Source organism: Hypanus sabinus, chromosome 16 (assembly GCF_030144855.1).
Source record: "Hypanus sabinus isolate sHypSab1 chromosome 16, sHypSab1.hap1, whole genome shotgun sequence".
NCBI classification, from domain to species: domain Eukaryota; kingdom Metazoa; phylum Chordata; class Chondrichthyes; order Myliobatiformes; family Dasyatidae; genus Hypanus; species Hypanus sabinus.
Window position 1 is genome coordinate 15,721,123 of NC_082721.1, and position 13,564 is coordinate 15,734,686.

A 13,564-nucleotide genomic window follows, 5' to 3' on the forward strand; every position below is an offset into this window, starting at 1 on the left:
AGCCCTCCCGGTTCAAAACATCCACCATTGTCTAAAGAGACCAAGGTAACATGTCTGAATGACTGGCTTCCTGTCACACTCACCTCAATAATAAGCAAATGCTTTGAGAGGCTGGTCAAGGGCTATACCTGCAGCACGCTACCACTCACACTGGACCCCCTGCAATAAACCTACCAACACAACCGATCAACAGGTGACAAAATAGCCACAGCTCTACACACCGTCCTTACATACCTGGAGAAAAAGGATGTTCTGTGGGAATGCTGTACAGCATTCAGCACCATAATTCCCTCCATGCTCGACTGGAAGTTCAGCATCCTCGGCCTTCACCCTGCCTTCTGTAGTCGGATCCTGGACTTCACCAGATCACCAGCAAATGGTAAGAGCAGACTCCCTCACCTCTGCCCTTCTGATCCTTAACACAGGTACACCGTGTACTAAACCCCCTCCTTTGCTCTCTGTATACCCATAACTGAGTCACCACCCACAGCTCCAATCAACTAACTAAATTTGCGGACAACACTACACTGATTGGCCTAATCTCAAATAATAATGAGGCAGCCTACAGAGCAGAAGTCATCACCCTGGCGCTGTGGTGTCAAGAAAACAACTTCTCCCTAAATGTCACAAAAACAAAGGAGCTGGTTGTGGACTACAGGGCGAATGGACACAGGCTAAACCCCTATTGACATCATTAGATCTGGGGCTGAGAGGGTGAACAGCTTTAACTTACTTGTCATAAATATCACCAAGGATCTCAGATGGTCGGTACATTCCAGCTGTACGGTGAAAGAAGCACAACAGCACCTCTTTCACCTCAGACAATTGAAGAAGTTTGGTGTGGGCCCCCAAATCCTAAGAATTTTCTATAGGGGCACAATTGAGAGCTTCTTGACTGGCTGCATCACTGCCTGGTATGGGAGCTGTACTTCCCTCAATCACAGGACCCTGCAGAGAGTGGTGCGGACAGCCCAGCTCATCTGTAGATGTGAACTTCCCACTATTCGGGACATTTACAAAGTCAGGTGTGTAAAAAGGACCTGAAGCATCATTGGGGACCCGAGTCACCCCGACAACAAACTGTTCCAGCTGCTACCTTCCAGGAAACAGTATTGCAGCATAAAAGCCAGGACCAACAGGCTCCAGGACAGCTTCTTCCACCAGGCCATCAGACTGCTTAACTCATGCTGACACAACTGTATTTTTATGTTATACTGACTATCCTGTTGTACATATTATTTATTATAAATTATTATAATTGTGAATTATACAGTTAGATGAAGACATAATGTAAAGATTTTTACTCCTCGTGTATAGGAAAGATGTAAGTAATAAAGTCAGTTTAATCAAAGTTTTTACATCAATAAATCATTTTTTATGCTGTAAACTTAGTTGGCACATTATGTTAAACTTGTACATTGCACAGTACTGTATTGTTAACATGGGGCATAAGCAACTCTGTAAATCAAGCAGGAGCAAAGGATGCTGGGAATGGCAAGGGTGGAGCACTGTGGGAGGGGTGCGGGACAGGTGACTGAGAAGGAGTGCCAAGCTCAGAGTTTGCCAACACACCCAGCCCCGAGACACCCAGTGGAGTCATTTAATTCCAAATAGTCAGCTTATTGATCATTCCAGAACATCTCCCTGGTGTTTTCCACTCCCTTCCCCTTTTCCCAACCATGATTCTCCTCTCCCTTCCCTTTTCCCCCCTTAGTCCACAATAGAGACCCATATCAGAATCAGTTTTATCATCACTTATATATGTCATGAATTTTTTTTTGTGGCAGCAGTACAATGTAATACATAAAGTTACTACAGTACTTAGGCACCCTATTTATCTATATATATAAAACTTTTGCACAGTGCAGTACTTGGGGCAGCACAGTAAAGTAGCAATTAGTTTTGTACTGTTGTATCACCAGTGACCTCGGTTCAATTCCACCACTGTAAAGAGGCTTTACATCCTCCCCATGACTAAGCTGGTTTATCAAATCTTCCAAAGACATATGGGTTAGTAAGTTATTTGATCACGTGCGTGGAATTGGGCAGTGTAGGCTTGTTGGTACAGAAAGGGTTGTTCCTATTTTGCATCTATAAATAGAGAATAAATAAAATCCAGACAGACCAGTAGTAGAGAGGCATCAGAATGCTGCAGGTGTTGGAAATCTGTACTAAATCCAAAAATGCAACAAATAGGCAGCATAACTAGAAAAAGAAACAGGTTTAATATTACAAGCTAATGACCATTCATCAGCACAAACATGACTACTGACGTATTTAATACCACTCACATAGAACAGTACAGGTTCTTCGGCCCACAATGTTCTGCTGACCCTTTAACCTATTCCAAGATCTATCTAACCCTTCCTTCCTATGCAGCCTCCATTTTCTTCTGATATCATTGTGCCTACCAAATAATCTTTTAAATGTCAGTACTGTATCAGCCTCTACCAGCCTCTACCATCAACTACCAGCAGTTCTTTGCACCTACCACTCCGTGGAAAATACCCACCTCTGACATATACTTTCCTCTGATCACCCTAAAATTATGCCCTTAAACTTCCATATTTACAGCTAAATGGTCACTTTGCCTCTTGAGAAAAATTCTAGCTATTCCAATGCATTTTCCAGGGAGCCACAAATTCCATACCAGTGAATCCCTGCTGGAAGTTTTAATTAGCTTTGATGTGCTCAAGTTGCTTAGTGTGACTCAGAATTAGATCGGGGTCTGTTTGCTGAATAATCCCTGGATCTGGTCGAACAGGCAACTTTAACAGCGGAACAGAAACTCAAACAGGTACCAGTAAAAGTCTAGCAGAATGGCATCACCAAGGAGTGTTGATACATTGCGGGTATATAATAATGTATTTTGGATGAACTCCATGGCAGTGATAGCATATTACTACCAGATAGATTGAGAAGTCCCAGTCATCTTTTTGAGTGCAGAAAGACAATTAGTGTGGCTACTCTACAGTCAATTTTTACTAAAAAAAAGGCAACAATTTTTCACAACAACCCCTTTTGCTGTCCATACCACAAAGCCGTGGTCAGAAAATCGGAAGGGAGGTAAAAATCCTCTAGAAGCAGTAAACCGACTTGTTTAAAATCCAGTTTACTGTCATACGCAATGTATATGTATGTACAATTGCAGTTAAAAACTTACTTACACAGCATCATATAAGCACCCTACACAAGATAAAAAAAAATTCAACAAATTATAAACACGAGGAAGTCTGCTGATGTTGGAAATCCAAAGCAACACACACAAAATGCTGAAGGAGCTCAGCAGGTTAGGCAGCATCCATGGAAAAGCATGCCAAAACCTTTCTTCAGGACTGAAGAGGAAGGGGGAAGATGCCAGAATAAAAAGTTGGGGACGGGGGAGGTGTGGTGAACTATGTGCCTGTCTGGACACGCCCCCTGCTGACTGCTCCTGTGGCTTCTCCCACAGGCCCCTGTATAAAGGCTATCTGAGGCCTGACGCTCGGCCTCAGTCTCCAGCACATGGTATGATGGACACTCACTCCTGGTTCCTTCTTCCAGTCAATAAAAGCCGATATCTCGCCTTACGTCTCAGTGTGAGTTATTGATGGTGCATCAGGAGGGAAGGAGGATAGCTTGAAAGTGATAGGTAAAGACAGGAGGGTGGGAAAGATAAAGAGCTGAAGAAGAAGGAAGAAAGCTCCATTAGAACAAACAGGAAGTCCATTTTAGTGCAAAGTGCTCATAGTGTTGCTAAGCTATAGTGATTATAATTTTGCTCGATAATTTTGTTGATTCAAGAACTGAATGATTGAAGGAAACTATGATAAACCTGATGACATGGGACTTTGGACTGGTAACCATAATATTGTGAGAAGTCTAGATTTTCCTCTTCTCATATTTTACCACTTTTAGACAAGATAAATCCAACATCCATCCTACTATAGAAGATCGGATGTAATGAATCAGGAGATCCATGGAGATAGCTCAATCATATATCTCTGAAGTTATAGGTGCCAGCAGGGGAGACATGACAACAGAGGAATAGTCCTCTGAAAGCAATGCCAGCAAAGAAACTAACCACTGTTTACAGATGATTTGATGTGACATTTTTGGATGTAAACCATTAAAGTTATCTACAAACAGGGACATCTGCACTTCATCAGGGGCTTGAGAAGATTTGGTTTGTTACCAAGAACTCTTGCAACTTTTTCCAGATGGAGAGCATTCTGACTGGCGATCACTGCCTAGTACAGAGACTCTGATGCACAATATTGCAGGAGCTTGCTTATTCCAACCATTGGGAAGTAAGTGCAGGAGCCTAAATGTCCACACTCAGTTTTAGGAACAGCTTCTTCCCTTCTGCTATTAAATGTTTGAACAGTCCATGAGTACCACCTCAATATTCCACTTTTGCTCTATTAATATAATTTATATTAATTTTTCCTATCTTGCACCATAATGCTGCACAAAAAAAAACAAATTTCACACCACGTCTGTGTTAGTAAACCTGATTCTGGTTCTCCTCTGATTTTTCCTCCCTCTTCAGCTATTGGGCTGAGTGCTACAAAGTGCAGGATAGTTTGAAGGCATAGGTTATAATAAGGGATCTTTTAAAATATATTTATATTGTACATTTCAGATCTTCAAGGTGAAGAATTATAGTCATTGTAGTTTCCTAAAGCATAGAATTATGGATTTTGTTTTACATAGCACAGGAGGCCATTCAGTTCCACATCACCATCAGTCTCCCTCAATCGATCATTCCTCAGACTAAATATTCTCTTTGGGGAAACAGAAATTGGGTCTCCTGAATAAAAGACAGAAATATTCAAAGTTCAAAGCAAATTTATTATCAAGCTAAATATATGTCAACATATACTGTACAGCCCTGAGATTCATTTCCTTGCTGGCATTCACAGTAAGTACAAGAAACATAATAGCAGGAATGAAGGAACACACCCAAAAGGATGGACAAATAGTCTGTATGCAAAAGATGTCAAACTGTGCAGATCCAAAAAGAAAATAATAGTAATAAACAATACACAGTAAATATTAAGAACATGAGATGAATAGCCACTGAAAGTAGGTTGTGAGAACAATTCAGTGCTGGGGCTAGTGAAGTTGAATGACATTATCCCCTTTGGTTCAAAACCCTTATGGTTAAGGGATAATAACTACTCCTGAACCTGGTGGGGCAGGTCTCGAGACTCCTGTACCTTCTTGATGGCAGGATTGAGAAGAGAACATGACCTAGATAGTGGGGGGGGGGGGGGGGTGTCCTTGATAATGGATGGTCCTTTCCTGCAACAGCGTAGATGTGCTCAATGGTAGGAATGGCTTTTACCCCCATATCCACTTAGTTTTGGTAGGCTTTTCATTTCAAGGGCTTTGGTGTTCCCATACCAGGCCATGATGCAACCAGCCAACACACTTTCCACCACACACCTATAGAAGTTTGCTAAAGTTTTGGATGACATGCCAAATCCTCACAAACTTCTAAGAAAGCAGAGGCACTGCTATGCCTTCTTTGTAATTGCACTTAAATATTGGACTATTATGCCAATGAAGTATATGGCATTCTTTAGAGAATCATTATTTAACTGAAATGCTTGGCACTGCCTCCACTCGCCAATGATGTCCTATGTACATAATCCTGCTTCTCTGTTCTTAACCACAGCTTTGCAGAGTCGGTAATTACCATTTCAATAACTAATTTGTTTTAACATGCTGGTTTAAGAAGGAATGGTGACTGAAATATCAGTATGAGTAGTATTAAGGGATCTTTTATATTCAAAGGGAGGGTCTCGTCTCAAACTGCAATACCTCTGGCGTGGTATTTCCTCACTACGAAATTATCGAAGCAAAAACTCAACAGGTGCTTAAACTTCCCTATCTTGGGACCAAGTGACGCTAATCAATCTCTATGTCCATACAAATCAGCTGAAAGCAAATTAGAAGGAAGGGATCATAGGTCTGGCACGTGCAAACGTTATTTAGATCTTGAAACCATTCATTTTGATTTTGGAATAGAAACGTTGATTAGAAGTGTTTTACGTCATTCCGGAGCAAACGCGACAGTACAGCGCAAGGCTATTTGCTCGCCTCAGTTAGGATGAAGTGACTTTTAAAAATGTTAGATCACCTAATTGAAGGGTACGATTAGTGATTTAACATGACACAATTTAAGTGCACACAAATAGGGCAAAGTTGGGACAGAAATGTAATGAAAACAAAACAAAAAGTCGTAATGTCCCGTAGATATGTGGTTTACAAATATTACCTAGCAGTTTGAGAAAAAAAATGTGACCTCTGTTGGAGGAACACTGCCGCTCACCATTAAATCAGCATATCCCCTGGCAACCTTGTTATAGACTGGTAATTGTTTCTTAAAACTTTTATGAGTTAAGCAAAAAATGACAAAAAGTTTTGTTTCAGAAAGGTAAGGGAGCAGGGTTCGCCACCAGTTTCCCTGGCGCCGAGAAGAACCTGTATGGCTGCCAGGTCTGTACAATGACGCTGAATCCTGCTGCCTTTCCCACACGCACGCACGCTGGCTCGGGAAGGGATTGGATGCTACTGGAGTTCTATTAATTAATCCATTCCCTTTTTTTTTCTCTCTTCCCCCTCTGGTAGGGGGAGGAGAGCAGGAAGAGAACAAAAGCAAAGGTTACTGGCGAAGACAACGCGGCGTCAGTTGTGAAAGGTTCAGCCCCTCTCCTGGCGAAATTGACTAACGACACTCAGTAGGAAGTTCGGGGCATCGGGAAAAGTCCAAACTAGTCCGTGTCGTTGTGCAGATCGAGACAGGTATTTGGATTCCGGAAGAACTCGAAATTCAGGTTGCTGGCTTTTTTTTTGCGCCGTCGTACAGTGTCGGGGTTGCATTACGGCACGTTTCGACTCTTTCGTACGTGTTTTTAAAATATATGCGTGTGTAATAAATAGGTTCAAGAACAGGAGAGAATCCGAAGTTACAGCCGCAGGATGTTTGAAAAAAGAAATATCTTCGTGCTGCTGGATGTGCTGTGTGTGGTTGTGGGTGAGTAAGTTTCCTTGAAGTTCCTTCGGATTTAGCCAGGAGTTAAACTGTGGAGCTAACTCCTCAGTGGAAAGTATGTAGTAACACGTTAGTGCACCAGAGATTTTTGCCACTTTTGAAAAATCCTATCTCTGTTTGGAATAAGAATCGCGGATCGGACCGGTTGTGGGCGCTCTCTGTGTAAAGATTCGAAAGAGATGCTCCCGAAGTGATTTTTAAATACTTTCTGTAAACTCACACCTCCTTATGCAAGAGGGCAAGCCTTATTTAAAGGGACATGCACTCTCCCGGAAGGTCCAAAGTGCTGTCGGTTGTGCTCACACCGGCACGTGCATTTTGCACATTTCCATGGGTCTTTCATTCAGAATAGCGGAGTTGGGTCCTGTTACTATCCGGGCATAACGAAAAGGCTATTGGACCCTTTGGACTACTCCAACATTCATCCTAATAGGTTTGTTATTGTTAGAAGTGAAGTTCTGCTCTTGTATACCATCAGTGCAGATCAATTCATTGTGACAGTGCATTGAACTAATAATAAAGGTAAAACTATGATTACTGCTTTCCTTCAATGGTTTCCTACATGCTCAATACATCCTCAATGCTTCCTCCATGGTTTCCCCCATGTCCCCTGAACATCTAAAATCTATTTATTTATTTTGAGTATAATCAATGACTGAACTCTTGCTGTTCCAGGGACCCAGGTTTGAACCAGACCTGAGATGCTGTCTATGCAAGTGTTCACAGTTAGTATGGGTGCACCCGCGTGCCAGAGTTGTGGTGCGGTGTGAAAAGTCTTAGCGAGCCAAAGAGGGTGTTTATAGGTATGTGGAGGTGTTGAATTGCAGGCTAGAGGGGAAAATAAAAAGGGATGGTGTTACTGTGGATCGAATGGACAGAATGGCCCTCTGGGTTGCAATAAGTAACTGCTTTAGACTACAGAATTCTGCAGGTTCACTACTCTCTGGGTAGTATAGACCTAGTCAGAGTATTACAACACAGAAATGGGCTGGTCAGCTCAACCAGTTCATATTGACCAGCAGTAGATGACCATTTAAGCCATTCCCATTTTCCTACCTTTGCCCATATCCTTATTAGCCTTCCTATCCATGTACCTGTCTTTAAAATATTACTATTGTGTCTGCCTGAATCACTTCCTCTTGCACCTTTTTCCATGAAAGCTACTTCTCGTTTCCACCTTGAATGGCTGACCGCTTATTCCTTTGTTCCAAACACTGCAGCTAGGGTGAACATTTGTGGCACGTTAGCGAAGTGGTTAGCACAGTGCTCTATAGTACCAGCCACCCAGGTTCAATGCCTACTGCTGTCAGTAAGGTATTTGTATCTTCTCTTGTGACTGTGTGGGTTTCTTCTATTTGCTCTTGTGCCCTCCCACAGTCCAAAGATGTACCAGTTGGTAGGTTAATTGGACTTTGTAAATTGTCCCGCGATTAGGCTAGGGTTGAATTGGGTAGCTGGGTGGTGTGGTTCGAAGGGCCTACTCCATAAATAAATCTCAATAAATAACTAACCATTAATTCTACATGGGACTGTCTGAATGTTGTAAGTTTTAATGAGATCTTGTATCATTCTTCAAAGCTGAATGGAATATAAACTGTTTCCTTAATTTCCCTTCATATGACAATCACTGCTCTGCCTTTGATCCCTAGCAAGAAACTGTTGAACCTTTCCTGTATTTGTCCATTTTCAAATATATATTTTCCTTGACTAGGAAAACCAGTTGGGTACATAATATTTCAGGTACAGCCCTACCAAGGCCTTTTCTCATAAGATACCTTTTTGTTTAACTAGGGTGTTTTTAGAATAAAAGCCAACATGCCTAATTGCTTGCTCGATCTGCACATTGCCTCTCAGTGATTTATGCATGCAGTGACTGTTATTCAATAGCTGTTGGCGTTGGGCAGCTTCTTGATATATGCACTTCTTTGTTGGGTAAGGGAAGGATTGCTTGTATCTGTATTAGTGGCTGCTACGTTAGTTCAAGTACACCTACGTAAGTTATGAAGTATTTGTGGATGGCCAAATGTTGTAAAAATAGTCTTATTTGGATCCATGAACGCAATCAACTAATTCTGGCTTTAGAAGATGAATTTGGTTTCTGATGTTTCTGTTATTCTATATCTGTCATGAGAATGTGTTTGTAGATGTTGATTCTGGAATCCATGTACACTAATGCATGAATTATTTTTTTTTAATGGTGCAACAATGCCAGCTAAAGCAATTCTTAGAGCATACTTAATTACTCTTTTAATCATTTATTAAATGTATTTATTCCCTCCCCTCTTCACCCCCTCCAATTATTGAATAACAATATTCTTAATGTTGCTAATTCTGCCTCATACAGGGGCAGATCTTTAATCTATCCATTCTGGGCTGGCGGATGCCATTTATAAGGCCAGGTATTCTTGCTCTTCAGCATACAATCCACCTTGTACTGATAAGACGCTGTTAGATATAGATATCCGGGAATGTAACACAGCCAAGATGAAGCAACAAAGACTGAGTTATATTGGGAAGGGTCTGATTTGGCAGTGGTGGTGTATCCTTGCAGTGGCGGTTCTAATCCTTACAAGGTGTCAAAAGATTGTGAGTGAGAAAGCTATTGTGAATGATGCAGGTCGAGTACCCCTTATCTGAAATGTTTGGGGCCAGAAGTGTTTTGGATTTTGGAATGTATAATGAGATAGCTTGGGATCGCCATCAATTCAGATTCTGAATTTATGTGCTACCAGTAAGGAGTCTTTGTCTTACACTTGTTCATCACATATGTACTTAATCGTAAAAATTATAACATACTGTAAATATAATGTGCACAGGGTTAACAAAAGCAGCACAGCAGCATTGGGCGAATATCTGAATCAGCTGTTGAACAATAGCAAACAATGGCAGGCTTTCACTCTTCACCTATGATGCCATTTTTGTTTTTATACCTTTACATAAAACCTATCAGCATTGTAGACTTGTTGGGTGTTAGACTTTCGTCAGCCATAACATTTGCAAACTCATCAAATTTCTCTGCTGATTTGTGATCAGCGGACGCTTAATCTTTAATCTTTTTTTAACCTTTTAAAAAATGTAATGCTGTGCCTTTTCTTAAGTTTCCGCAACCAGCCTGCTGAATATTCAAAATCACCTTCAATTTTTAGTTAGTCAATCTTTGCTAGTTTCCCGGTCAGCGTACTGTTAAGTGGCACATGTACACTCCAATACTGACAAATCACATCTTTCAATACAGGACTGAGTTCTTCACTTCTCACTTTATGTAGTGGTTTTTTTCTATTTTTCTTTAACTTCTGTTGGTTACAAGTGTGAGGTCACTTCTCAGAACTGTCGGTGATGCGGAGGGACCAATACGTTGCCTGGGAGCCTACTCAGCGCCCTGTGGAATCTTCCAATTGTGATTTCAATATCAGTGCTCAAAAAATAAAATTTTAGAGGCTTTTGGATTTTAGAATTTTGGATAAAGGGTACTGAACCTATATCTTGAAGTGGCACTGTGAATCCTGTAGGTAGAACACACTATAGCCAAGGTCCTCTGATAGTGAATGGGCTAGCAATGAGCTGGACTCATTGCTTTGGACTCTGTAGTGGCATCCACGCAGGCAAATTAAGATTTCTCCCTTGCACTTCTGATTTATACCATGTTTAATTCAGTCTGTTTTCCATTGTGGCATTTTGGATTTTTGCCTGTAACTGCAGCAGAACAGCCAATAACAATACTTAATAGTGGCCACAGCTATTTATTACATCAATGTTATTGAACACATGTTTAATATTGGGACCAGGTTTGCAATCCCAACATCTAAGACCTGAGGAATGCCATTAAAGCATATCTAGGAATACTGTTAATCTGTTAAACTGCAATGATGTACTGTGTCTGAATACAGGTGGAACTTGGGCTTGAGCACCAAATGGATGAGCAGTAAATGTCACGTACTTTGTGAACATAACCTTTCTGCATAAGATCCAGTTAGGCTGTCTCAGTTGCAATTGAAAATGTCTGAACAAATTTCTACACTGCCACTGGACGGAATTGGCAGTTATAGCCAGTGGCAGTGTGGAAATTCGGATGCAAAAACAGGATCTGATCTGTGTATATGGGTCTGAGAGAGGCCCATTGAGGTTTGAGGCATACAGCACTGGAGAAGCCATTTTTTTTAGCAGGTTAGTGTATACTAGATTTTGGAGTACAGTCGGCCCTCCTTATCCTTGGGGGATTGGTTCCAGGAAACCCCCCCCCCCCCATGGATACCAAAATTCGCGGATGCTGGAGTCCCTTATTTAACATGTATGAGTGCGGTGGTCTTTAGGACCCAGCGGAACCCCAGACTTTATTTACCATGTCTCCATGTGGTGGACATTAGTACCTGGCGGTGCAGCTCTGAATCCGTAGGGTTTCTGTTCACGAAAATAATCACGATCGCGATTGAAAATAAGGTGGAAGTAATAAAACAATTGGAAAGAGGTGAATTGCCATCGGTCATTGGAAAAGCGTTAGGCTACAGTTGGTCAACGATTGGAACAATTTTAATGAAGAATGAAAAAGGCCCTGCCCCGATGAAAGCTACAGTTATTACTAAGCAATGCAAAGGTTTAATTATTGAAATACGTATGTTTCTTAAGTGTTCTATATACATAGAAAGGTAAAATATATACTATATACTAAGAAAAACGTTTGACTAACTGACGCTAAATAATACCGGATGTACCTGTTCCGACTTCAAATCCAACTTAAAGACGGACTCAGGAATGGAACTCATTCATAACCTGGGTACTGCCTGTACTTTAAAGTCATTTCTAGATTACTTATAATACCTAATACAATGTAAATACTATGTAAATAGTTATACTGTATTGTTTAGGGAATAATGACAAGAAAAAATAGTCTGTGCATCCTCAGGCAATGAGTGCTGGAGAGAGAATTTCCCGGTTTTCCCAATCCACGGTTGGTTGAATTCGTGCATACGGAATCCGTGGATAAGGAGGGCCAACTGTATTCAGTGCTATACACATCATTGAAAGATCAAAAGGCGTTTTGTACATTGAAGATGTACTCTATGAACTCCTGCTTGGTACTGTGCAGGCACTGCAGGACAGATTAACTCTAATAAATCAGTCAAGATCGAATGGTGGAGCAGACTCAATGGGCCAAATGGCCTAATTCTGCTCCTATATCTTATGGTCTTGTAGCCTACCTCATCATGTCTCTTGCAGCTAATTGGCTATCTGCGCAGAACTTTTTATATTTTGCATTTTGTTGTTGCTTTTCTATTACCTCAGTGTTCTTGTGCTTTGAAATAATAACACATAGGAGATAAATTGGACCACTTGGCCCATTGAGTCTGCATTGCCTTTTGATCCTGACTTGTTTTTCCCCCACCCCACTTTTACCCCATTCATCTGCCTTCCCCTTGTTACCTTTGCCCTTACTAATCAAGAACCTATCAATCTCTGTTTTAAATATACCCATGGACTTTACCTTCACAACCATCTGTGGCAGATTCGCTACCCTCTGACTAAAGAAATTCCTCATCTAAAGGGGCATTCCTTCTATTTTGAGGCTGTGTCCTCTGGTTCTGGACTCTCTCATTATTGGAAATATCCCCTCCATGTCCACTCCATCCAGGGCATTGAATATTCTTTAAATTTCAATGAGATTCTCCTTCGTTCTTATAAACTGTAGTGAGTATGAATGGCATACAACATATCTTTTTTTTTTAAACACTGAATCTCAGTACATGTGACAATAATAAACTCCTTCCAGGTGGCATGGTAGTGCAACAGTTAGTGTTGCACTATGGCAGTGCCCACGACCTGCGTTTAGTTCCTGCTGCTGTTTGGAAGGAGTTTGTATATTCTTCCCGTGACTGCATGGGTTTCCTCCCACATTCCAAAGATGTGGGTTAGCAGGTTAGTTGGTTATATAAGGTGGGGTTATTGGGCGAGAAGAATACACCGCCATGCTATCTTTAATTCTTGATGCTCCCTTTACATTTTCCTTAAGGACTTTCAGAACTTCAGCGCCCAATCAATGCATTGCAAGGAATAACCCACAAGTCTTGTAGATTGACCCATTTTCTAAACTGTACTGGCGTAAGTTCAAGCTTAATTGCTATTCAGCCATACGCATGAATACAGCCAAGTGGAAAAAGTGTTTTTCTGGGATCAAGGTGCAAAACATACAGTGCCAGCAATTACACACAGTACAAGTCACAAAAAATAAAAATAGTACAGCCCAAATCCTTGAGTGTCATTGCCTGTAGATTGATGGTGCTTCGGATGACTGTCCTGGAGCCACGGTTCCACAAGAACAGGCGTGCAGCAGTTCCTCATCACGTGCTAGTGCAGCCGTGGGTGAATGCAATCTGGCTTGTCTTGCACCGAGCGAACACTGGAGGGCAGCATCGGGGGGGGGGCTAGTCCAGATCCTGGCTGTGCCTCTGGCAGCTCCTCCCCTTGGCTTTACCTGCTATTGTTCTCGCCTATGAAACAGTGAACTGGACTTGCAATATTCTACATTAT

The 13,564-nt window shown here is 41.5% G+C and overlaps 1 protein-coding gene across 2 annotated transcripts in view; it reads left to right on the plus strand.

Annotated features, from left to right (window-relative positions):
- The first annotated feature begins 6,606 nt into the window (after positions 1 to 6,606).
- Positions 6,607 to 13,564, plus strand: part of plpp2a (phospholipid phosphatase 2a) — a 130,573-nt gene continuing 123,615 nt past the window's right edge. The window contains exons 1-2 of one of the 2 annotated variants that reach the window (XM_059991178.1): positions 6,607 to 6,824; positions 6,931 to 7,024. In XM_059991178.1, coding sequence (XP_059847161.1) covers positions 6,970 to 7,024 — 55 coding nt within the window. In that variant the 5' untranslated portion in view covers positions 6,607 to 6,824; positions 6,931 to 6,969. The remainder of the gene's footprint in view (positions 6,825 to 6,930; positions 7,025 to 13,564) is intronic. The other variant, XM_059991179.1, reaches the window with a different exon arrangement.